Consider the following 25,878-nt stretch of genomic DNA (forward strand, 5'->3'; position numbering starts at 1 on the left):
TGAATTCTGCCGCCCCTACCTACCCAGGTATGTCTGAGAAAACAAAGCCTATTGCCTTTTGAGCAGGCAGAGTCTGGTTGGTACAGCCTTTATTATTTCTCCAGCATTTTCCAGAAGAATGGTGTTATTTGAAGGCTGCAGGGGATGGGAGGAGTAAAAAATAACATAAACTGAACAGAACGCAGGAGGGCAGCAAGAGGGGTTGAGGTCAGCTGTTTGGGGCAGAAAGGTGGAAGGCCAGGGCAGTCAGTGCCTCTTAGCATTCAGCCACCAGAGAGGAGAATTCTGCAAGAGAAAGTGACAAAGGAAGGTGAATCAGAGGTGGAGAGGTCAAAGGAGGCTGGTCACACTCTAAGTACACAGCTTTCTTTCGGTTCTTGTATCCGTTGCAGGAGGCCTGGGGTGATGGAGTGAGTGAGTGAGTGGGGGAATGAATGAATGAATGAAGTGAGATGGGAAATGGTGGGCCTACCATATCTTTTGCCTCATGATATCATGCCACTCACAAACTATTATTCATAATAAACCTAAAAAAGTCCCATTGCCGTCAAGTCGATTCCGACTAATAGCGACCCTATAGGATAGAGTAGAACTGCCCCGTGGAATTTCCAAGGCTGTAAATCCTTATGGAAGCAGATAACTACATCTTTCTCTCATGGGGCGGCTGGTGGGTTTGAACCGCTGACCTTTTGGTTAGTAGCTGAGTGCTTTAACCATTGTGCCACCAGGGCTCATCATATTATTCATAATAATAACAATAAAATTTTTGTGAATGTTTATCATACCCCAGGCACTATTCTAAGTACTTTATATACAGTATCTTACTTGACACCGGCAATAATCCTGTAAGGTGCGTATTACCATTATTCCCATTCGGAAGCTGAGGCACCGAGTTCAGCAGTTTTTACAAGACCACACAGCTACGAAAAGGCAGAGCCAGGAGCCAAACCCAGGTCAGCCTGACTCTGGATCCGAGCTCTTTCTCAACTATTTGGCTAGTTGTTCCCAAACCACCCACCAGGATCAACTGCAGAATTTAAAAAGATGCAGATTCCCAAGCCCCCACCCTGGAATTTCTGATTTAGGAGGTCTGGGGTGAGAAGCAAGTTGCCATGATCCTGATGAGCAGTCAGGTTCAAAAGCCACCATGCTTGTCTTGCCACCTTCCTGGGAAGACCAAGCATGGCCCCTGCCCTGTAGAGTTTCCAAGGAGAAGCTGGTGGATTCGAACTGCTGACCTTTTGGTTAGCAGCCAAGCTCTAACCACTGCATGCTCCAGCATGACCCTAACCCAAAAAAACCTGTTGCTGTCGAGTCGATTCTGACTCAGAGCAACCCTATAGGGCAGAGTAGAACTGCCCCACAGGGTTTCCAAGGAGTGCCTGGTGGATTCAAACTGCTGACTTTTGGTGAGCAGCTCTAGCACTTAACCACTATGCAACCAGGGTTTCCAGTGAGTCTAAACACGGTATCATCTCCACGAAGCACAGAGATGTGAACAGGTACAGGTCCTCGGAGTAGGCCGGGCTCTGCCTCTCATAGCTCATTATTTAAACCCCACAAACACCTGGGAAACTGGGGGCTATTATTTCCATTTTACAGAAGGGAAAACTGAGCCCCAGAGAGAAGTGACTTTTCAGAGCTTCCAGGTCTAAGCCAGCATTCAAATTCCCCTGTCCAAGGTCCTCCTTCACCCCCATCACATCTGCTTACCTTCAAGTTTACCGTGGGCTCACCTGCCCCTCCCTCCTGGCAATGCCAGGCTTCCATGCTCCAAAAACCAAAAACAAACCCATCATGGTCGAGTCAACTCTGACTCCTAGCGACTCTATAGCACAGAGTAGAACTGCCCCATAGAGTTTCCAAGGAGCACCTGGTGGATTCAAACTGCCTACCTTTTGGTTAGCAGCTGTAGCACTTAACCACTAGGCCACCAGGGTTTTCCTCCATGCTTCTGCGGGTATTAATTATTGGTGTCAGTGACTGATGTCAGCACTAGGGGGCGATCAAAGGTCCCGCCACTGAATCCAATTCTATGGAAACTAACAAAAGGGCAGCCCCAAACAGGTGAAGGGAGACCCAAGGTGACAGAAGCTTCTGGTCAAGTTGGGAAACAAGACAGGCAAGAAGTGCTCTGTGTTGCCACTTTTTCTCTAAATCTCCAGCACGCAGGGGCATCTCCACCTGAGGCCTTTACCCCTGCTGTTCTCTCCACCTGGCTCACTCAGCCGGCCCACTTTTCTCACACTAGTTCCTTCTCACTCACCTGGTCTTGGCTCCACTGTCACTCCTCAAGTGGCCTTCTCTGGCCACCCTGGTGAAAGCAGTGATCCCTGTCCACCACTGTGATCCTCTTTGCTATCACCACGTCTTACTAGCTCCCCAGCACTGACCACCTCCAGAAGATTTTTGAGTTTATACTTGCTGACTTGTTTGTTTTCTGCGTTGGAGCATAAACGCCGGGGAGGGAGGCAGGGAGCCTGCTGTCTCCCCACACGGGCGCAGTGCCTGACACTGAGGGGCAATAATGTCTGTGAAAGGATGAGAGAGGTACGAGGCTTCAAGTCTCAAAGGGAGAAGCGGTGTCTTCTATTTAAGGTAGCAGGAAAACCTTCAAGAGGGAAGGTGCCTCTGAGCACTTTAGGAAGGGGCAGGAGTCCTACAGGAAAAAGCAGATGGAGGAGAAGGGATACCTCCAGTCAAAGCCTAGGAGGGCAGGAAACACCAGGGGTATTTGGGAAGACCCAGCAGCTGTGCTGGGCTAGAGTTGTGTATGATAGGACAAATACAGCCGAAGAGGCCTGGCCTCCAATCTGGCTCTACCGCTCATGGACTGTGTGACTTCAGATAAGGCACCTAACCTTTCTGAGCTCATTGTCATCATCCATAAAAGGAATAAAAGTTGGAGTCCTCGGGTGGTACAAACTGCTAATGTGCTCATCTGCTAAGTCAAAGGTTAGGGGTTTGAGTCCACCCAGAGATATCTCAAAAGAAAGGCCTGGTGTTCTCCTTCTAAAAAATCAGCCATTGAAACTCTGTGGAGCACATAGGGTCACCATGAGTCAGAACCAACTTGAGGACTACTGGTTTGGTCAGCTTCCTGGAGTGGAGGTGGTCAAAAGAGATAACAGGTATGTCAGGTGCTTGGCACATGGAAGGTCCTTAGCCCCCACTGATTTCCATGCCCCTCAACTGTGAGGTCCTCCCTACAAGGGTCAAAAGGGGTATGGTTCAGCAGCCAAGACTTCAGCTTTCTCTGGAATAAAGGGGGTCCAGGGAATGTCTTCTCTGGCGTTTTTTTCTCCAGATGAGAGCAGGCAAGAAGGAGTTTGCCACCACGTACCACCATGTGGTCCTGAGATGCCATGTCCCGGGCTGCCAGGGCATGCAGGACCCCAGGTCAGCCAGTCTCCATTGCCTCTAGGAAGTGGAGCATCGTGAGTGGGGAGGGCACAGGTTGGGGATCAAGGGTCAGGGGCTGCAGTCCTAGCCTGGCCCTATTTGCTGGAAAATGCCTCTCTGTGGGCTTCAGTTCCCTCGTCTGCCCCTGTGGTGAAGGGTGGTGAAGGGTGGGGGCACTAGTAATTCTCTCCAGGAGCAAATGAAGAACTGCATGTGAAATGGCTCCCAAAAGGCCAAAGCAAGCATCTGGGCTTCCTTGAGGTAAGCCCCACCCTTCCCGGACTTTATATGAAATGCAGATGTAAAAGCCTATCAACGTCATTCCTTAGTTTTCATAACTGTACCATTGTTACATGAGATATTACCATTTGCAGAAGCTGGGTGAGGGATATATGGAACTCTCTGTACTACCTCTGCAATTCTTCTATAAGGCTCAAATTGTATCAAAACACAAACTCAACAAGAAACAACAAAATCCAGGCGTGTTATCACCATGGAAATAACCTGGCACTGGTAGAGGGACACTTACCTGGGCTCCTCACCTTTCTGGAGCTTGACCTGGGAAATGGACACTACCCTGTCCTGTCCCCAAGCTGTCCCTTGAGGACAAGAAAGACGGATGACCAGGATTTGGGATCTGGGCAACCGTTCAAGGAGGCTGCAGGTGGGAGAGAGGGAGGGTCTACCACCTGGTCCTAAAAGCCCCCAGGCTCTCAGGCTGAGTACTAATAGTGAGTGACACGAGTGGAATCCCAAATAAATAACTGAGCAACAAACACCCTCAAAAAATCTCCCCCACCCATCAGGTATCAAAGCACTCACTTTCTCAGCCATGAGCCATGAGTCTCTATGGTCCTGCCCACCTTGGTGGGGAGATGACTCTTTTGAGAAGTCTTTTACTGTTAGTACTTTTATTAATATTGTCTGTTTATATAATTAGTAAAAAATAGTTGCTGTCAAGTCGATTCTGACTCATGGCAACCCCATGTGTGTCAGAATAGAACTGTACTCCATAGAGTTTTCGGCATCTGGTTTTTTGAAAGTAGGTCACCAGACCTCTCTTCCGAGACACCTCTGGGTGGACTCTAAACTTTCTGTTGGCAGCCGAGCACGTTAACCATTTTTCCCGCCCAGGGACTCCATATAGTAAGTAACTAACATTTATTGAATGCCTAGGTAAGAGAAATTTTGCATACATGATCTCGTTGAATTCTCATGACTATCCCATGGGGGAGATACCTTGGTCTGTATTTTACATGTGGGGAAACTGAGGCCCAAGAGTTAAATAGCTTGACCAAAGTCACACAGCGGGCATGACTCAAGCCACCCTCTTAGGTTGCCTTCTTTAACCTGGAGGTTTCTGACCTGTTGAGACCTAGGTATAAAGTGACACGTGTCCCAGCTTGAATGTCACTGCCCCATGACTCTGTCACGTTGGCCCTTTTTAATTTACTTCACAGTACTTAGCACTTTCTGAAATGATCTTATTTTTGTCAGTCTTCCCCCACTTGAATGTAAATCCAGGAGGGCAAGGAACTTTGTCTTGCTCACCACTCTTCTAGCAGCTAGAAAAGGCCTGGCACACAGCTGTTGTTAGGTGCCGTTGAGTTGGTTCCGACTCATAGTGACCCTATGCACAACAGAACGAAACACTGCCCGGTCCTGAGCAATCCTTACAGTTGTTATGCTTGAGCTCATTGCTGCAGCCACTGTGTCAATCCACCTCGTTGAGTGTCTTCCTCTTTTCCCCTGACCCTGCACTCTGCCAAGCATGATGTCCTTCTCCAGGGACTGATCCCTTGTGACAACATGTCTAAAGTATGTAAGACAAAGTCTCGCCATCCCTGCTTCTAAGGAGCATTCTGGTTTTACTTCTTCCGAGACAGATTTGTTCGTTCTTTTGGCAGTCCATGGTATATTCAATATTCTTTGCCAACACCATAATTCAAAGGCGTCAATTCTTCTTCGGTCCTCCTTATTCATTGTCCAGCTTTTGCGTGCATATGAGGGGATTGAAAATACCACGGCTTGTTTTTTTGGGTCAGGCGCACCTCAGTCTTCAAGGTGACATCCCTGATTTTCAACACATTAAAGAGGTCCTTTGCAGCAGATCTACCCAATGCAATGCATCGTTTGATTTCTTGACTGCTGCTTCCATGGCTGTTGATTGTGGATCCAAGTAAAATGAAATCCTTGACAACTTCAATCTTTTCTCCGTTTATCATGATGTTGATCATAGGTCCAGTCGTGAGGATTTTTGTTTTCTTTATGTTGAGGTGTAATCCATACTGAAGGCTATGGTTTTTGATCTTCATTAGTAAGTGCTCCAAGTCGTTTTCACTTCCAGCAACGAAGGTTGTGTCATCTGCATAACGCAGGTTGTTAATGAGTCTTCCTCCAATCCTGATGCCCCGTTCCTCTTCATATAGTCCAGCTTCTAAGATTATTTGCTCAGCATACAGAATGAATAGGTATGGTGAAAGGATACAGCCCTGATGCGCACCTTTCCTGACTTTAAACCAATCAGTATCCCCTTGTCCTGTCCGAACAACTGCCTCTTGATCTATGTAAAGGCTCCTCATGAGCACAATTTACTGTTCTGGAATTCCCATTCTTTGCAATGTTATCCATAATTTGTTATGATCCACACAGTCGAATGCCTTAGCATAGTCAATAAAACACAGGTAAACATCCTTCTGGTATTCTCTGCTTTCAGCCAGGATCCATCTGACATCAGCAACGATATTCCTGGTTCCACATCCTCTTCTGAAACTGGCCTGAATTTCTGGCAGTTCCCTGTTGATATACTGCTGCAGCCACTTTTGAATGATCTTCAGCAAAATTTTGCTTGCGTGTGATGTTAATGATATTGTTCTATAATTTCCACATTCTGTTGGATCACCTTTCTTGGGAATAGGCATAAATATGGATCTCTTCCAGTCAGTTGGCCAGGAAGCTGTCTTCCATATTTCTTGGCATAGACAAGTGAGCACCTCCAGTGCTGCATCTGTTTGTTGAAACATCTCAATTGATATTCCATCAACTCCTGGAGCCTTGTTTTTCGCCAATGCCCTCAGTGCAGCTTGGATCTCTTCCGTCAGTACCATTGGTTCCTGATAATATGCCACCTCTTGAAATGGTTGAATATTGACTAATTCTTTTTGATATAATGACTGTGTGTATTCCTTCCAGGAAGCATCAAAAGAAGATGGAAGGCACACAGCAGAAGCTAATAAATGAATGCCAAATGAATGAATGGCTCAAGGATCCTCCTTAGGATTCAGCAAGTACTAACTTAACTCACAGAATTCTCATGACAGCCCTGGGAGGTAAATGGGAAGATTCCCATTTTTATAGATGGGGACACAGAGGCCTGGAGAGGTGAAGTGTCAAGGTCATGTGGAAAATAAGAGGAAGAGCCAGGACTTGGCCCCTGGTCTCAAGAATTTCCCCTACCTGAATATGGAGAAGCAATTGCTGGTACGGACTCCCCCAAAAAACGAACAAATCTGTCTTGGAAGAAGTACAACCAGAACGCTCCTTAGAAGCAAGGATGGCGAGACTGCATCTTACATACTTTGGACACGTTGTCAGGAGGGATCAGTCCCTGGAGAAGGCCATCATGCTTGGTAAAGTAGAGAGTCAGCCGAAAAGAGGAAGACCCTCAATGAGATGGATTGATACAGTGGCTGCAATGATGGGCACAAGCATAACAACGATTGGGAGCATGGCACAGGACCAGGCGGTGTTTCGCTCTGTGGTACACAGGGTACCGACTCAACAGCACCTAACAGCAACGTTCCTGGTAGGGCTGGAGTCCAGCTGGGGTGGAAGGTTGAACTCTCTCCAGCTTCAATCTGCCATTTAATTCCTGGTTTGGGCCCTGAGTTGCTCTGTCCTAGAATAAAGGAGGCCTGAGTCCTTCCTCCAAGGCCTGTACTTGCAGAGATGATCAATAGGGGACGCCAGTCTTTACTGCTTCCCATGCCACACCAACCTCTCTTCCTCCCTCCCCGGAAATGAAGGACTCTCAGGCTGCTTATCGGGAACCAGCAGCCAGTTGCCACTGAGTCTACTCTGGCTCATGGCGACCCCATGTGTGTTAGCAGAATGGTGCTCCATAGGGTTTTCAATGGCTGTGACCTTTCAGAAGTAGATCACCCAGCCTTTCTTCTGAGGCACCTCTGGGTGGATTCGAACTGCCAACCTTTCAGTCAGTAGTTGAATACCTAACTGTTTGTGGCACCCATGAGCAAAGAGCCTGTTAATCACCTTTACACCAGATGGGCCTGGGGGCAGTCGGTTGCGGAGGACCGTGAACGCCAGCTGAGGGTCTCTCCAGAAGCAGGAGGCCTGGCATTTTTTAGCCAAACTATGGGAGGTCTTTTCTTTCATTTGTCTATGTCAAGAAATTTGGAGGACAGCTGCCTGGCCAACCGATTGGAAGAGATCCATACGTGTACCCACTCCAGAGAAAGGCGGCCCAACAGAACGCAGAAATTATTGAACAATATCATTAATATCACATGCAAGTAAAATTATGCTGAAAATCATTCAAAAGTGGTTGCAGCAGTACCTCAACAGGGAACTGCCAGAAGTTCAAGCTGGATTCAGAAAAGGATGTAGAACGAGGGATAACACTGCTGATGTCAAATGGATCTTGGCTGAAAGCAGGGAATACCAGAAGGATGTTTACCTGTGTTTTATTGACTATGCTAAGGCATTCGACTGTGTGGATCATAACAAATTATGGATAACACTGCGAAGAATGGGAATTCCAGAACAGTAAATTGTGCTCATGAGGAGCCTTTACATAGATCAAGAGGCAGTTGTTCGGAAAGAACAAGGGGATACTGATTGGTTTAAAGTCAGGAAAGGTGCGCATCAGGGCTGTACCCTTTCACCATACCTATTCATTCTGTATGCTGAGCAAATAATCTTAGAAGCTGGACTATATGAAGAAGAACGGGGCATCAGGATTGGGGGAAGACTCATCAACAACCCGCAATATACAGAGGACACCACCTTGCTTGCTGAAAGTGAAGAGGACTTGAAGTACTAACTAATGAACGATGAACATCAAAGCCCACAGCTTTCAGTATGGATTACTCCTCATTATAAAGAAAACAAAAATTCTTCCAACTGGACCCATAAGCAATGAGAAAAGATTGAAGCTGTCAAGGATTTCATTTTACTTAGATCCACAATCAACGCCCATGGAAGCAGCAGTCAGGAAATCAAACGATATATTGCATTAGGCAAATCTGCTGCAAAGAACCTCTCTAAAATACTCAAAAGCAAAGATGTCACTTCGAGGACAAAGGTGCGCCCGACCCAAGCCACGGTATTTTCAATCGCCTCATATGCGTGTGAAAGCTGGACAACGAATAAGGAAGACTGAAGAAGAGTTGATGCCTTTGAATTGTGGTGTTGGCGAAGACTATTGAATATACCGTGGACTGCCAGAAGAACGAACAAATCTGTCTTGGAAAAAGTACAGCCAGAGAGATCCGTGGAAGCAAGAATGGCGAAACTTCATCTCAAATACTTTGGACATGTTATCAAGAGGGACCAGTCTCTGGAGAAGGACATCCTGGTTGGTAAACTGGAGGGTCAGCGAAAAAGAGGAAGACCTTCAACCGAGATGGATTGACACAGTGGCTGCAACAATGGGCTCAACATAGCAACGATTATAAGGATGGCGCAGGACTGGGCAGTGTTTCGTTCCATCGTACATGGGGTCGCTGTGAGTGAGAGCCAACTCGCTGGCCCTACCAACAACTATGGGAGGTATTTGGGACCTGCAGGGTTTTCCAGAGCTTGTCTGTCAGACCCCTGCTTGCTCTGGGGTCCGCTCTGAAGCAGCCAGGGCTTCACCATGGCCACGTGCCTGGCTTTTTGCAGAGAACACAGGATTCTAATTATCCTTTCAGAACCTTGAGAGGGCTCTTAGTAGACAAATAGAGGGCAGAGGCCGCCTCTCTGTGTCTTGTGGGTCTCGCTCAGGGCAGAACGCTTACGAACCAACCAATTAACCAACAGCCTCCTATCAAAAGGTCTCCTCCGAAATGTTCAGGGCTCTCCTTGAAGAAAAACAAACGAGCAAACAGAGACACTGTAAAGTCTGACTTTGTGGGAAGATCCTGATTGAGGGGTGGGGTGCAGAAGTTGGGGTACAAGTTTTGGTTCCACCAACCACTGTGTCCTTGGACAAGACACCTCACCCTTCCAGGTTTTGGTTTCTTTACCTTGCTGTGACAAGCCTAGAAAATTCCCTTCCAGCTCTCACACAGCGTTTGGAGCAACAGATAAGGGCTCAACCCCCAGCTCCCCAGCTTCTTGCTTCTGTGGCTTCGACTGGATTCCTCACCTCATTGTGCTTGTTTCCTCTCCTGTAAAATGGAGCTCATGAGAGTACCTGCCTCCTCGGGGTGTCCTGAGGAACCAGCATTAAAGCCCTTGGCTTCGTCACAGAGCCTGACACATAGCACGCACTCAAGCAATTGGCAGCTGTTGTTATCAAGAGGCTTCTAGAAATCAATCCATTAAAGCCAAGCCTTGAAATGCCGGGCTACTGCCTGTGACTTAGCAGGGACTCTGTAGATGGCACTGGGACCTTTGTTATCATCACTGTTGCTGTTGTCATCGTTTGCCTCCGTTACCCCTACCGTTTCCTGCCTCTGCCCTGGCACCTGCCTACAACTTCTAGCAACTCTGGAGCTGGGTCGGAATCACGTGCCATCATTTCCCGGCTAGTTGGCCTTAGGTCACTATTTTACCTCTCTAAGCCTCAGTTTTCTCATCTACAAAGTGGGTTTAATAATGCCTACTTGCAAGGCTATTGGGAAGACCAGCAGAAAACATACAATTGAAATATCTCAGAACAGTGCCTGGCACATTATAGGTGGTCAATAAACACTAGTCCCACCTCCCTTGGATCTTCCCAGGGAAACTGACACGAACTGGAACTTTGAAATAACAACCACAAAGATTCTGAAACTAAGAAGCACAAGCAGGACATAAACAGACAGAGGAGACAGGAAGCCTAAATAGCAACCAGCTGCCCTGATACAAATTTCCGGCTCTATCAGAACAATCCAGACCGGAATCCCACCTGCAGCATGCCCATCCGTGGGACCTCAGTCTCTGACCCTCAGTTTCCTCATCTGTAAAATAGGGATACTGAGCGTATCTCCTCACAGGGTTATGGTGAGGTACGCTTGAGATAATGGACCAGAAGTGCCTAGTACAGTGCCTGGCACCAAGTGGGAGCTTAATTAAATCAATTCTTATTGCTGAGGTGTGAGGGAGAGTGCTGTTTTGGAAGGATTCAGAAAGTTCTTCCTCCAATAAGACGTGCAATTATAGCACTAACTTCTGAGTCTCAAGCCTCCTGGAAGGCCCTCTGAGGCTAGCTTGCTGATACCTTCAACGTTCAATCAGAAAGCGACCAGGCAGGCAGGGAAGGGTGGGGGCTGGGCAGGCAGCAGATGGAGATTCAGAGACTGGGAGGACGCTGGCCTCCTCTCCTTCAGGAAACTGAAATTAGCCTAATTAGGTCTGCCCAGTCCGGGCTGCTGTGGGGATTGGACAAATTTAGAAAGTATTGACAGGTGAGAACGGCACAGGCTGATAGCCTCAAGTGAAACTGAGAAGGACTTTGAGTCAGCAGCTGGAAGGCTCTCTCCTCCCCTCTGTTGTGATGGCCAAGACGAAGGAACCGGCCTCCTGGTTTATCACCTTGCCCCTAAATAGATCCTGGGCTGGGTTTCTTAAAATTGGTATTGCAAACAAGGATCACGTTCCCATCCTAGAGAACGGAGGCAGAGTCATCCGGGGTCACGCCAGACAGCCGCGAGGAGGCAGCGTCAACAGTTCTGGGGGCCTGCTCTGTGCCAGGCACTGCCCTGTGTATTAGCCCGTCTCATCCTCGAGCTTTCGTATCTCCATTTTACTTCCGGCAACACTGAGGCTGAAAGTCACTCAGTGAGGAAGATTCTAACTCAGGCACAGCTCACGCCAGAGTGGATCCCTTTCTCAAAGGATGGAGTTGAGTGGCCCTGCATTCTGACTCAGGAGTCCCTGCGTAGCGCAAATGGTTAAGCGCTTGACTACTAGCCGAAATGTTGGTGGTTCAAACCCACCTAGAGGCACCTCAGAGGACAGGCATGACGATCTGTTTCTTAAAGGTCACAGCCTTGAAAACCCTATGGAGCAGTTCTGCTCTGAGACACATGGGGTGGCCGTGAGTCAGAACTGACTTGACAGCGTTCTGATATCCTACAGACAGAAAAACCAGAACCAGTTACCACTGAGTCGACTCCGACTCGTGGCCACCCTATGTGTGTCAGAGTAGAACTGTGCTGCACAGGGTCTTCGGTGGCTGACTTTTTGGAAGTAGATTGCCAGGCCTTTCTTCTGAGGCACCTCAGACCTCCAACCTTTCTGTTAGCAGCCGAGCACATTAGCTGTTTGCACCACCCAGGGAGGAGAGGGATAAACGGAAAGTGAAGGTCTTTTTCTGCCCTGACTACTGCTCCTCTTTACTGAGGGCAATTATGTAAGTGCTGCCTCTGCTCCCTCTGCTCAATCTTATCTAGTGCAGCATAAGGCCGGAGTCAGGCGAGGTCCACCTGGGAATAAAAACGAGCAGCTTGCTAAGCACAGGAACCATTTATAACCTGGATATCTCCATGCAGCCTAGTTGGAGAGAGTAGCGGAGTCAGGAGACCCAAGTTCCATTTCTGCCAAGGATTTGCTACGTGACTTTGGCCACTTAATGTCCTCTGGGCCTCAGTTTCCACATCTTTCAAGTGGGGGTCACAGCCTCTGCCCGCCTGACCCTATTGGCTGATGTGAGCGTAATATGAGACGCGGACAAAGCAGTGGCCACCTTGGGGCCGGGCGGCCAGGACCTGGCCCTGGTACTCACGTCCTGCCTTCCTGGGGAATCAAATCCCACACTGGCTAAAAAAAAAGGCTGGAATTACAGGGAGGCAGGTGAGAGTCTCCTTGAATCCTTCTCCCGTTTCTCCTGTCTTAGACTCTATTTCATATCATTTGAGGATTTGTTTTGCACTGCTTCCAAGGGGTTTTGAGGCGGCTAACAAATGAAATATAAAACCAAAAACTAAACCCATGGCCGTCTAGTCGATTCCCACTCATAGCGACCCTATAGGACAGAGTAGAACTGCCCCAAAGGGTTTCCAAGGAGTACCTGGTGGATTCGAACTGGTGACCTTTTGGTTAGCAGCCAAGCTCTTAACCACTGCACCACCAGGGTTTCCATAAACGAAATATACATTCTAATAAATATATAAAATAAGAGAGAAAAAAGTATCACTCAGTCATTTCCAGAACAATCTCACTTAATGTGAGCAACAACTCTGTTAGGTGACTGTTTTTATTCCCACTTTACAGATGAGGAAATGTGTGTCCAAAGAGAGGCAAAGGCTTGGGCACGCTCACAGCTGGCGAGTTCTATTTTCTGTCTGGGAGTCCCTGGGTGGCGCAAACAGTTAATGGTGTGCTCGGCTGCTAACCAAAAGATTGGCAGTTCAAGTCCACCCAGAGGTACCTCAGAAGAAAGGCCTGGGGATCTACTTAGAAAAACTCAGCAACTGAGCACAGTTCTACTCTGACACACATGGGGTCTCCATGAGTCTGGAGTTGACTTGACAGCAACGGGTTTAGTATTTTCTGTCTGACTTCAGGTGTGCTGTCATAGCCTGAGGACTTACTCCGTCACTCCACCTCCCTTGCTAAATAGACTACCTAAGGATAAAAGAGAACAGATTTTGCCAGAAGGAAGCAGAAAAGGCAAACGCCTTCAGGCAGGTGAGCGGAGACGGCAATGGTCAGGAAATAATTTTGACTGGAAATTTTGCAGCAAATGAAGGGGAAAAGCAAAGCATGGGCTCTTGAGTTTGAACAGGTTGGAAGCATGGAAACTGGACCCATGGACGAGTTTCAGGAAACGCACTAGGATTGCATGTGTGTGTGGTATGTATGTGGGTTGTATGTGTCTTATCCAAGTAAGTGGTGATGAGCGCAAACGTCTGGGTTCGAAGTGGGGCTCGAACACATATGAGCTGTGTGGTCTTGAGCAAGTTGCTCCACTTCTTTGGTCCTCAGTTTCCTCGTCTGCACAGTGAGGGTCACGGAGCTACTTTGGGGAACTGTTGTGAGGACTGAAAGAGCTATAGAAGTAAGGTCCATGTGCAGTACCAGGCACACAGGAAGTGCTGAATGGATGGTAACCACTATTTCTGCCAATCTGTAAGGTCCCAGCAAGCAAGTGTCACAGGTGGAGTGCCCCGGCCGGGGACACATGCCCATGTGACAGGCAGGAAGGCAGAGGGGATACAAGCCTGGCCAGACCACTGTGCCTCAATCCTGGCTCTGCCACCTGGCAGCTGAGTGAGGGCATTTTGCTTAACCTCTCAGTGCCTCTGTTTTCTTGTTTGTAAAATGGGGGTTGTAAAGCAGTGGTCCTCAGAGTGTTTTCCCCAGACCATCAGCATCACCTGAGAACTCGTTAGAAATGCAAAAGCTTGGAACCCATCCCAGGCCTAAGGAATCAGAAATCCTGGGGATGGGCCTGGCCACCAGTGCTTTCCTGAGCCCTCCAGGTCTCTCCAGTGCAAGCTCAAGTTTGAGGTCCACTGTTGGGAAGGCAAAGTGCTGGGAAAGGTACATGTCACGTAGTGAGTCCCACCTGCTGTGCGTCCTTGCATTTTGCAGTTGCAACTGGGGTTTTGGCACCTACCTCCCTTTCTAGCTTCTCTCTCTTTTTCCCCCTTAAAACCCCCCTTGCCAGCATGGCACTGGTCTCCAACGATCAATCGACCACAGCTATAAAAGTCTTTGAGCTTCCTGGAAGGAGTTGTCCCAGAGACAGGAATGCAAAGGGTTATTATTAGAACTTTGTCTCTCGACTCTCCCCCTTCAAACTGGGATCTTAAAGAACTTGATGAATATCACCTTCAGAAGGACAAACAGAGCTGGGGACGGGGTGATACCTGCCTCTGGGCTCCCCCAGCCACTGCTGCATGCCAGCCTCCAGCCCACACAGGTCTCCAGCCTTGGCCGGCAGACTGCCTCCCCCTACAGGCAGCCACCGTGCTTCCTCATCCCCGCACACATATATATTCATTCATTCATGTAATAAGCAAACATTTCTTGGGCCCCTACTATGTGCCAGTTCCCATTCCAGGTACTGGGGATTCACAAGTGGACAAAACAAAGTTTCTGCTCTCATGCGGCTAACATCCTAGTGGGAGAGAGAAGCAAGCAATAAGTCAATCAATGAAATAATCTTACCATAGATGCTCACTAGGCCTTGAATGAATGAATGATGGTGGCAGTACAGGGCATGTGCTTTGGAGCTCAGGTCTTGATCTTGTCTCTTCCTAACTATGGGACTTTAGCCAAACCCTTAGCTACTGTAAGCCTCCATGTTTTCAGCTCGAAAATGGGACACTCCTAGGATCCACCTCTAAGAGTAGTTAGGAAGATTACATGAGTGCAGTGCTAAGCACTGTGCCTCACACACAATAGGGGCTCCATGAAGTAGGTGCTATCACCATCCTTATTCAAGGACACACAGCTGAGCCCAAGTGCCAAGTTGGTCCTCTGTTGAGAGGTTTATCCACCGTGATATCTGTGGAGTCCTAGAGCTAGAAGGGATCCCAGTGATTGGCTAGTGATCGGATCCCTGATTGTACAGACCAGGCACATGAAGGTCAGAGAGGTTTTGTGATTTGCCCTAGATCATACGGGGAGTGGAAGGCATCCTCCCGCGGTGGGGGCAGGGCTGGGACCCGCTGGCAGTCAGAAGCAGCAGAGCACGTGAAACGGAACCTGCTGGGGCCTCATAAGGGGCTCTCCCTCCCACCTCACTGCCCTGTTGGGCATCATCACACCCACTCTTCCCATCCCCCTCCAGAAGGCGTACGGGCTTGGGCAGTGGGAGGCGGGAAGGTGTTGCATGGAGCGCAGTCGGCACTGGTTGCCCGTTTCATCTCTTCCCCCAACCATTGGCTCTGTCCTGACCTCAAAATTCCAGTGGGAGGCAGCACAGGTGGGAAAAGCCTGGATCCTGTGGTCAGATAGCCCTGGGTTTGAATCCTGTTTCTGGCACTTGGGGGCTGTGTGACCTCGGACCCCCTGAACTGCCCCTTCTGCATCTCTACCTATATCCACTATCATCCCAAGGTCAAATGAGGTGATATTTGTACGGAGCCCCGCACGGGGCTGGGCACATATTACACATCCCGGTAATACTTCTCTCTCTCCTCCTATTCCCGGCAAACCAATCTTGCTCTTTTCTAAACATGCCCTCAACTTTCCAGCCCCCGTGCCTTTGCTGATGCCAATGCCTGGGCCTGGACCTCCCCTTTCCGCTCGATTCCATGCTGTGTCCCTCCACACAGATCTCGGCCTCCACCTCTCTCTCTCTGCCTGATACGGTTCTTCACTTCTGTATAGATGCTTAGAACTGCAAGCAAGGCGTGGATAGACTACAAATAATATCGCAGCTGCCATTTATTGAGCACTTACTATGTGCTAGGCCCTGCGCTCAACATGCATGTACATTACGGCACAGAACCCTCACATAATCCCAGTGAGATACTTATTATCACGCCCAGTTCACAGATGAGGAAACTGAAGCTCAGAGTAAATGCGCCGCTGTTCAGAGTCACCCGGCCAGGAAATGGTGACACCAAGAGCTGGGCCTGATTCATCTTTTCTTATCCCTCACTGCTGGGCACGGACTTGCTACTCGGTAAATCTCTGCTGGTTTTATGGAAGAATTTAGCTCTTTAAGAGCCAAGTACGGCAGGGGGGAGGCAGGGAGGCAGGCGGGGAACCAGGCCAGAGCCTGCCCTGGTTTTCCTTCATCATTTAGGTTGTCGGTGAGCAGCCAGCCATGAAGACCCTGCCCAGAGCTTCTGAGCTATGGCATATTAGCCGCAAATAAAAATGGGGAGGCAAGCCAGAAGGCCTGGGTTGGGGTCACGGTAAGGACCAGGGCTTGGGATGCAGCTGACTGATAGGTGGCTCAGTGAGGATGGGGTGTGCGGAAGGACCTGCCGCCCACTGGAATCACCCAAGAAAAGCCACCAAGGTCTCTCTGACACCCTCCACTCGGCTCCTTTAAAACCACCTCCCCCTTCCCAGCCATGAGAAGGACAGCTGGCATCGAAGGCCAGGGGACTCGCTGTGTCTGACCTTGCTAGAGATGGCGCATTCTTGTCTCTGGCATAAAACTTTAATAAACCCAACTCCCATTTGCAGAGTCCTTGTAACTTCCCAAAGCAATTTGGTGTCTACAGCCACTTAATATTCACAATGAGCCCAAGCCAGTTTTAGGATAAAATTGTGCACTGCATTTGCCAACAAGAGGACCTAGGTATGGAAAGGTGATATGACCAAGATCACAGCTGATGGGGACAGAGAGGGAAGCATGGCACGGGGGTCTGGGTTAATTAAGTGCCTGCTTTGTATCAGGTGGAGCCCTGGTGGGCCAGTGGTTAAGAGCTACAGCTGCTAACCAAAAGGTCAGCAGTTCAAATCCACAAGGCTCTCCTTGGAAACTCTATGGGGCAGTTCTACTCTGTTCTATAAGGTCAATATGAGTCAGAATTGACTCGACGGCAATGGATTTTTCGTTTTTTTTTTTAGCTCCGGTGATGTAGTGATTTAGAGCTCGGTTGCTAACCATAAACATCGGCAGTTCAATCTACCAGCCATTCGTTGGAAACCTTATGGGGCAGTTCATAGGCTTGCTGTGAGTCAGAATCAACTTGACGGCAACGGGTCTGGTTTTTCTTTTCCTGATGTGCCAGACACTTTACGTATTAACACATCTAATCCTCATGACAACCTTATGAGATAAAAACTATCAATACCTTCAGTTCATAGATGAGGAAACTGAGGTCCAGAGTAGTACCCTGAATTGCCCAGGGTCATACGACTAGAAAGTGGTATGTGGAGATTTGAATGTGGAGAGCCCAGGCCAAGCCCATGTACCTACAGACACAGGAGTGAATAATACAGCACAGCACACTGCAAAGAGGCCTGGTTTGGAGTTCTGCAGACTTGGCTGTAAATCCGTGCTCCACCACTTATGTCCTAGCTCTTTGAACTAAGTTAAGCCGCTTGAACCTCAGTTTGCACATCTGCAAAATGGAGATACTTCCCAAGGATGCTGTGATGTCTAGGAGAGCTAAACCTGTGACAGCACCGATGCTAAGATGTATTCCGTGACTACTAGTTGGATCTGAATGGAGGAGTGGGGCGGTGGCCTGCCAGTCACTTGCCTGTGATAAGATCACAGCTTGAAAAGTAAGGCAAGGCCAGATATTTCTTTTCCTGATTCCCACACGACACCTGGCTGGCTCTTTCCCTGGCTCTCCTGCAAAGCTGGAATGGTACGTCTGAATGAAACCAAGCACATTTTCTGGGACTCAAGGTTACGGAACACCAGGACGAGGTGCCGAGGAGGCTGGGAGGGAAGGAATTTCCATCCCTGGAATCTGAGCATGTGAGAGCTGGAAGGGTCCTTGGAGATCAGTTGGCCTCATCTCCTCGGGTTACAGATAGGAGACTGAGGCCCAGAGAAGGGGAGAGACTGCCCAAGGTCACACAGTGAGCTTGGGCAGAGCAGGGACTGGAACCCAGGGAAAAGTTCAGGAAAAGTTCCAGCAAAATCCCAAATTCTCCTGGGCTCTCTATCCAATAGGGGAAAAGAGAATCCATTCTTTCTGAGTTGTTTAAATTTAGTTAAATATACCAGTTTTTTTTTTTTTTTGGCCTGGCTCATGTGACCGAGCTCTCAGACCTAATGGATTGCCCCCCCGCCACCTTTTTTTCCTAATCTTGGGGTGTGACGGAGCCCCTTCTTCCCCTTCCCTGTAACCAGCATAGCTTTATGGATTTTTTTTTTTTTTTTTTGCTTTTCAACATCCCAACGATCCACACTGTGCCAGACCCTAGTCATAGTGACCCACCTTCGGCCCCAATTTTGCCGTCCCCATCCTTGTCTCCAGCAGCCAGCAGCATCTTGGTTTCTTTAGCAGTCAGGTCTCTGGCATCTGAGGAGAAGCCCTTTAGGATGAACCTGAGGGAGGAAAGGGTGAGAGCAGGGAGGGAGTCAGATGAGGTCACCTTGCTCCGAATGGCTGGTGGGCTGGCATCTGCACAGGGGACACATGCAGCTGGGACAGGCAGCACAGTGGGCATGTAATGCATGCAGCCATGCCAGGCCAGGCAGCCCGGGCTGGGCTATGCTTTTGTGGGTGAATGTGCAGGAAGGGCAGTTGGCCTCATCCAAGGGTTGACCCCACTTCAGCACCTACATTTGTTGTTTTTTCAACCTGCATTAAGTGCCTTCTCTCTCCTGGCCTATACTGGATACTAGGGATACAGAGAGGATCTTAGCAAACCACCTAATAAGATTGGGGAGGAGGTCAAGGACTTAGAGAGAGAATGCACGGGGCGATGGATGCAACGACGGGGAGCAGAAAGGGGCGTAGAGAAGGTGCATTCATTCCACCTGAGGGAAGGGGAAGATCTCCGAAGGCTTCCTGGAGGAGGTGGTGACTGGAGCATAGGTAGAAGTTAGCCTGAGTATGTGTGTGCAAGCACACTTGTGTGTGCATGTGTTGGCATGGCTGGGTAGAAGAAATTTCCAGATAAATAGAACCTTTGTGGGACGGTTTAGAGGAGAGACAGGATGGGTGGGTGGGGGGGTCCCCAGTTGAACAGCCCCTCCCCACACCCTCTCCTTCCTCCTTATGACAAAATTCAAGGCAGCTTTGGCTGGAGGGTGACATCAGACACAGCTGGGCTGGCATATGTGGGCCAGGGATTTATGATGGGAAGGTTCTTGGCCCACTCAGTTTGCCATTTTCCTGGTTATAGCCTTCTCCTCCTCTGCTTTGCTCCAAGGACTCCTGAACCCCTAAAGCTGGCTCTGCACCCCCTGAATTTCCCTGAACCATGTCTAGTCACCCTAGGACAGGAGTGGGGGTCTGCAGGATGGTGGAAGGTGCCTTTAGACAAATGAAAATGCTAAAGCCAACGTCCTCTGCCTTGCCTATGGTACGAGCCAACCAGAAAAAACTACCTCTTCATTTGTATTAAATTATTAAGTAGTAGCATTCCATTAGCAATATTAAGTGGCTGTAATTGAACCCAGTTAGTTGCGCTTTCTGCTGAGGGTTTTATTCTTCCGGAAGCAACAGCACCAGGGGCATTTCTCCCCTGGCTCCCCGGGTCTGAGCTCTGTGGTCACGCACGTTTATCCTCCATCTTCCGTGACGGGAGCAGAGATAAGGGCGGCGGGGGGGCGAAGGGGGGTGCTGACGGGAACCTGGAAGCAAGAGTCCCAAGCCCACCTCCTCTCCCTGAGCCTCAGGATGGGCATCCCCCCAGGAGACTCAGTTTACCCCAGCTCCTCCTCCTCAATGAAGCCACTCTTGTCTTTGTCCAGAATGTGGAACACCTTCCTCACGTCATCCGGGGACTTCTTCTTCAGGCCCAGCATTTGGAAGAACCTTTTGTGGTCGAAGGAGTCGGTAGCTGTGGGGGAGGAGTGGGTTAAAATGAGGACACAGAAGAGGCGTAGGGAAGGGTGGGAGAATGGCGGCGGGCATCACATTGGCTGACTGACTCCCACCTGCCAGCCTTGGGAGGGGGACTCCAGGGAACAGGCCTCCACCTGAGGGCTGAGCCTAGGCGAGGTCACACAGCTGGTGGGGGAAGAGGTGGGGGGGCTCACACCCAGATCTTGCTAGCCCCCAAACCGGCCCCTCTATCCACTGCACCCTGTGCTGATGGTGGAGGCAAAGGGGGGCTTTCTGTAGAAGAAGCTCATCTTAGAACCCAACCAAGACTTCCGGTCCTATGAGAACCTTGTTTCTATGAAGAGGCGGTTGCTGAGGGGTGCCCAAGGGTGGTGAGAGGGATAACCAGAGTGTGGGGGGGGGGGAGGTGAGGGAGGATAGCCCACCCTCTTTGTGGCCACAAATGGTGTTGCCAGGAAAATCAGCACAGAGAGGACAACTTTTCCTCTCAAGGTCACACAGTGGCTGGGAGGAGGCTGTGTGGAGGGCAGGACCCAAAAGTCCTGGCTTTGCCTCAGAAACCCATTCTTGTGCCAGTTGGGGAGGGCTGCCAGGCTCCTGAGGATCTCAGCTACATTTCTCCACAGAAGTAGCAAGGTGACTCAAGGCAAAGTGATCATTGCCTGCCCAGAGCTTCTCCGTGCCCAGGGGAGGGGACCCCAAGCAGAAACGAAATGGGAGCCTTCCAATTTTCTGTCTTAAGTTCCTCTCTTACAACGCCCTGGAAAGGGTACAAAGTTAGACCAGGTAACCTGGGGCGGGAGGTGGGGGGTTGGACTGTCCTACGGGAGTCGGGCTCCTTTCCTCTCCTCTGCCCAGGGCCAGAGGGAAGAAAAGTTGCTCCCTTTGACACTGGGGTGATGGACCAAGTCCTAGAGGTGCAGTGGGGACCCCAGTTCTAACCCCCTTCTGCCACATTTGGTGACCTTGGGCAAGTCCCTTGCCCTCTCCGAGTCTCAGTTGGGGCAGCCAAGCGCTAAAGTCGGGGTGGCTCCGAGAGGTGAAGCTGCCGGCTCCCCTCCCTCCTGCAGCCCTCCCGCCGCCCTCTTGGGCTGGTAGTTGGAAGCTCCGGGGATGCTCCGCTCAAGGCTGGGCAGAGCGGAGCGCCAGCTCCGGGAAGGTCACCTCGCTTTCGGGTCCGCTGGAGGCGGGGGACGCTGAGCTATGGGAAGGGGCTCGGATAGACTGGGAGCCAGCAACGGCCGCCGCCGGGTGGGAAGAGTCCTGTGCACAGCCGGGGTTGGGGAAAGGGGTGAGAAGGCGTGCGCGCTTGCGGCCCCTCCATGTGCCTTGAAGGAGAAGTCCCGAGCGCGACCAGAGAACTCAGAGGTCCCGCCTCTGGCCCTGGACTTCGCCCTTGGCCCTGAACACCTGAGTCCTTGCAGCTCGTGGCCATCGGCCACAGCGCCGGCAAGTTTCGGTCGCTCAGGCGGGACGCCTGACCTCCCTGCCAGATGCCTGCGCCAAGCTCCGCCCGGACGGAGCTTGGGAAATGCCAAGGACCCCCGCCACCAGCGCCCCGCGGGATGAGTGGGCAGAAAAGTGCTGGGAGGACTGGCCTGCAGTGTGGCCCGCGGGGTACAGGGGAGAGGGTGGTGGATTAGGGAAGGAAATGCGCAGGGGAGCGCGCTGCTCACCGGCAAAGGCTCCCACTGCCTTCTTGATGTCCTCGGCGTTGAGCAAGTCTGCCATCGACATCCTGCAACTGTTTGAGCGGGCAGAGCAAGTGCGAAAAGATTAAAAAGTGCTTTTCTCATCATTTCTGCTCATATGACCAGCGCTGCAGTGCTGCGCGCTGGGCGAACGCCCGCCCGCCCTGGCACAGCGCCGGGGGCGCCGGGCGGGGCGCGAGGCTAGAGCTACTCAGTGCAGCTGCGCCACCGAGCAGCTCGGCCAGCCCCGGACCGGCGCCCTCAGCTCCTGGACCGCCCCGCTGGGGTCCGAGAGATTCCAGGGGCTGTGGCCAGTGCGAGGGCAACGGGCGGCCTCTGGAATTTAGTGGGCGCTCGAGCTACTAGCCGGGTCGGGCCGAGTTCGCCAGCCGTCAAGGACATGCAATAGGCGCGGGCTTGGTGCAGCACAGAAGCTTCGGCCTGTGCACCTGGAAAGCTGTAGGCCACTTTGACAGGATACTGAACCTGCAGAAGCCAGGCCTCTATCCCTGTGGCCCCTCAGCTCTGTTCCTTCTCTCTCTTCGCCCCTACCTCAGCCTCACCTCCTGTCTACCCTGGATGCAAATCTATGCTGCAAAATCTGAGCGTTGAGGTCTCCAAACCTGACCCAAGGACACAGTGAAGGGGTGGCTGGGACAGGCGGGCACTGCTTGGGCCCTCGGTGGGCACTCCATCTCACATCTGGCAAGGGATGTGCGCTTTGAAACCTGATTTTTGTTTTGTTTTTGCTAGCCTGGCTTTTCAAAGAGCTCTTCTCAGACCTCCCCCCCCCTTGCTTCCCTGGTCCCCTTGTCGACTTGGTCCACCCTCTCTCCCTCCCCCACAAGCCTTTTGTGGGGGAGGATAGAGTGGAGGAGGCTACTTGGAACCTCTATGCACCTTCCCCCACTAGGAGACCAGGGGCCCTGTGTATGCATGGGAGAGAGGTGGCGCCTTGGGAGCACACTTTCTAGATAAGCTCCAGCTGGTTTTGTGCACCAAACTTCATCTGTTTGGAAACGTGACACTCCCTAATTAGTTGCAACCAGAGACCAGTTGCATCCTTTTCCACAGTCTCTCAAGGATCCAGGCTGTCACCAGCTGCCTGCAGGGCATGCAGAAGGAACACCGGGGTCAGGAGGCCTGGGCCCCAAATCTGAGGCTATGCTATCTCCTGTGTGACCTTGGGCTGTGTCCTCCCCCCTCTCTGGACTTTTGTCAGTGGAGTTGTATTGGATGGTGGTGGTGGTCCCTTCTGGTGGGGAGGGACTGGGGCTGGAGTGGCCCCTGGTAGTGTTGCCCAGGGTGGGAGGAGGGCTGCCCAGCTGCCACTGGCTCAGATTCCCTCACACTCCCTGTCAACACTGTCTCCTGTGCTTGGCCCTGGACCCCTGCCTTTCCTGGAACCCTAAGGAAGCCACTGACTCCTGGGGTGCCCTCCCTGTGAGTTAGCTCCTTCAGGCCATACATAGCCCACCAGTTAGCTTAAAAGGGACCAAGACTGCAGCTCCCTACCTGGTATCCCTTGGCTCGAGGCCTTTCCCCTGGACCCTCCTCAGATGCTGTGGTCCCTGCTGTCCCTGCTGCTGCCCCACCATTTCTGACCCCACCCCAGCTGGGCTGCTAACTCGGACTATCGGAGCTTCCATGCTATCCTGTTAGCCGCAGGCTCAGCCTAGTTGGAGAATCTGTTTTCCCAGCCAAAGGACACTTATGCTATCCTGGTGGGGAAACTGAGGCTGGAGAGAGTCAGCGAGTGGCCTAGAGACACACAGTGAGGAGTGGTCAAGCAGGGACCACTCAGGGTCTGCTAATTCGAGGTCACCAATTGTTCCAATGCCCCTCCCCAGTACCTGGGACCCAACCTTATCAAGTTTCACACTCAGCCCTATCTGAGTCTCACATGTCTCCTGGAGCAAACCCAAGCACTGAACCCCAAGCTGAAGGCTGGAGCCTCAACAGGGGCCCACCCTTCTTCCTCTCCTTCCTCCACCTCTCCCTGACCAGCTAGATACACTCTCTGGGCCCAGACCCCCTGCTGGAGCATCAGCTGATTCCCTTTCAGCTCTGCCCTTGATGTTGATCAGCCCGTCCATCCTCCACACACCGTCCTGCCTCCTCTGCCCACTCGGGGACCCCCTCTGATGGCATTGCCAGAGGCTACAATATCTGGCTCCACCTCTCTTGTTCTATAGATGGGGAACCTGGGGCCCAGACAGGGGAGGGATTGGCGCAGGTCACCCCAGAAGGCAGGATGGAGAAAGAACGCAAAAGTCCATACTCCTACCTCTCAGCACCCCCACCCCACCCCCTGGGTGGCTGGGGGAAGGGGAGATGCTGTCCCTTCCAGCCGGCCCCTCCCTACTGCATCCCTCCAGGCCAGGAGCTACCACTCACCTGGTTAGGGGTGGAGGGCCAAAGCCTGTACTGAAAGATGGGGCTGGTGGGAGTCCTGTTGGAAAGTGAGCCTGGTGGTGGGATGGCCACCTATATAGGCTTCTGCGTTGGCTATTTTGGGAGGTGGCGCACCCCCCAGTCCCTGTCCCCCTCCCCTTCCAGCGTCAGGTACTTCCCAACCGTCTGTATCACATTCACTCTCCCTGAGCCCATTGAGCCAGGCCTATTAATAATCCTTGGCCCCTGCCTCCCTCTAACACCTGAAACTGAGTCCCAGGCAGGTCTCACCCTCTCCAGGAAGCCTTCCAAGACCACCTCAGATGGCAGCAACATATCCTTTCTCCAAACTCCTGTCAAGAAAGAAAGAAAAAAAGCATGGAAGGGAATGGAGCAGGGATTGTCTTCTTAGGACTGGGCGAAGTTCCTAAACATTCCTGATCTTTTTCCTACGACACTGCAACACAGGCACAGTCACCATACAGAGAAGGACACCAAGGCACAAAGATGTTTTGTGACTTGCTGCTTAAAGCCACAGACCTGGGAAGTGGTAGAGCTGGCAGTGGCCCCAGCACTTTGATTTGATGATCTCATGCCTGGTGGAAAGGCACGCTCAGCATGTTCTCTGACAAGTCTCTTCCTCTCTTTGTGTCTCAAGTCTCCCTGTCAGTAAAACGATCTCCATCAGGGCCAACCTGTGCTCTGCAGATGGGCTGGGGGGACTAAAATCCCCCTGAAAATACACGCACAATGTCCCATGCAAATACCCTTTTGTGGAGCAAAGGGCCATAGGTTTCATGAGATTTGCATGACACCTGTCTTAGGCTGGAGATGACAGTACAATGGGTGTGTTTTTAAAAGCATGAATGAATGAATGAGTTTAACAAATATTTATTGAGTGTCTAGTCTGAACAACATGAAAGGTCTCCCCCCGGCCCCATTCACCTTAAAAAGATCTCCAGGATGCTGAAGTTGTCAATATTAGATTTCAGTTCTTGACGGTGACATGAGGAGGCCCAGCTTCCATGCAAAGGTTGCTGGGAGGTTGACACTCTAGTTTTCTATTGCCCATTGGCTCTGAGGGTGAAAAGAGTGGAGGAGTGGGCCGGATGGGGGAGGCTGTAGCTGTAGCCTGGATGTGTAGTGCTGGGCCCGGACTAGGATAATGGTAGTGATGATAGAGAGGAATGTGTAGACAGGCGAGTATCTCAGACGCGGGGGCAAATCCAGCTTGGACAAATCCAAGTTGACTCCACATTTTCAAGCCTGGGTTGGTTGAAGAATGGTAGCACCGTTTGAAGGTGGTGAGTCTGGGAAGGTGAAGCCTCGATGGGGAGATGATTCAGCAGAATTGAGAACCCTAGGGCGTTAGGGCTGGGGCAGTCTCTGTAGTTAGCTACTGTAAGCTGCTCATTTGACAGGTGGAGGGACCAATGCCAAGGTGACCTGCCCCAAATCACATAGCAAGTACTGGAGGAACCAGGGCCTTGAGTTGGGTCTGGGATGCCTAGGGGATGCCCTGGAGATGCCCGGAAGACCTGAATTCTGAGAGAAATCAGGGCCGGTGGTTACCAGGGAGGCTAAGGAGTTGAAACATGAGAATGGTTGAGCTCAGAGAGAGGGAAATTGGTAGTCTTGGGGACCAGCCATTGAAGAAGATCCCTGGCTACAGGCTGGGAGAATAACCACGTTTGTTGAACCCTGTGCTGGGTACTATCTACACACACAGCATCACGCTTTCATCCTTACGCCCCGTCTACAAGGTAGGTAGGCATTGCCATCCCCGTTTTACTGATGGG

The 25,878-nt window shown here is 50.9% G+C and overlaps 1 protein-coding gene across 2 annotated transcripts; it reads right to left on the reverse strand.

Annotated features, from left to right (window-relative positions):
- Nucleotides 1-90: 90 nt before the first annotated feature.
- Nucleotides 91-24,700, reverse strand: PVALB (parvalbumin). Of its 2 annotated transcripts, XM_049881597.1 has the most exons (6): nucleotides 24,620-24,700; nucleotides 24,371-24,432; nucleotides 21,671-21,738; nucleotides 19,857-19,989; nucleotides 18,417-18,526; nucleotides 91-285 (listed from the first exon to the last, which is right to left on the reverse strand). In XM_049881597.1, the coding sequence occupies exons 1-6, from the start codon at nucleotides 24,671-24,673 to the stop codon at nucleotides 257-259; spliced, it is 456 nt and encodes a 151-aa protein (XP_049737554.1). In that variant the 5' UTR covers nucleotides 24,674-24,700; the 3' UTR covers nucleotides 91-256. The 2 variants fall into 2 exon arrangements, with proteins under 2 accessions (XP_049737554.1, XP_049737555.1); XM_049881598.1 differs by lacking the exons at nucleotides 24,371-24,432; nucleotides 24,620-24,700 and adding an exon at nucleotides 24,083-24,132.
- Between the last annotated feature and the right edge of the window lie 1,178 nt (nucleotides 24,701-25,878).

The sequence above is a fragment of the Elephas maximus genome, chromosome 4 (assembly GCF_024166365.1).
Source record: "Elephas maximus indicus isolate mEleMax1 chromosome 4, mEleMax1 primary haplotype, whole genome shotgun sequence".
Lineage (NCBI taxonomy): Eukaryota > Metazoa > Chordata > Mammalia > Proboscidea > Elephantidae > Elephas > Elephas maximus.

Excerpts from the sequence above, each read along its gene's own strand:
- PVALB (XM_049881597.1), bottom strand. The coding sequence starts at position 24,673 with ATGAGATCATCAAATCAAAGTGCTGGGGCCACTGCCAGCTCTACCACT. Across the intron at positions 21,739-24,370 it reads TGGAAGGCTTCCTGGAGAGG|TTGCAGGATGTCGATGGCAG; the intron begins GTGAGACCTGCC and ends CCGCTCAAACAG. Across the intron at positions 19,990-21,670 it reads GGCAGTGGGAGCCTTTGCCG|CTACCGACTCCTTCGACCAC; the intron begins GTGAGCAGCGCG and ends CCTCCCCCACAG.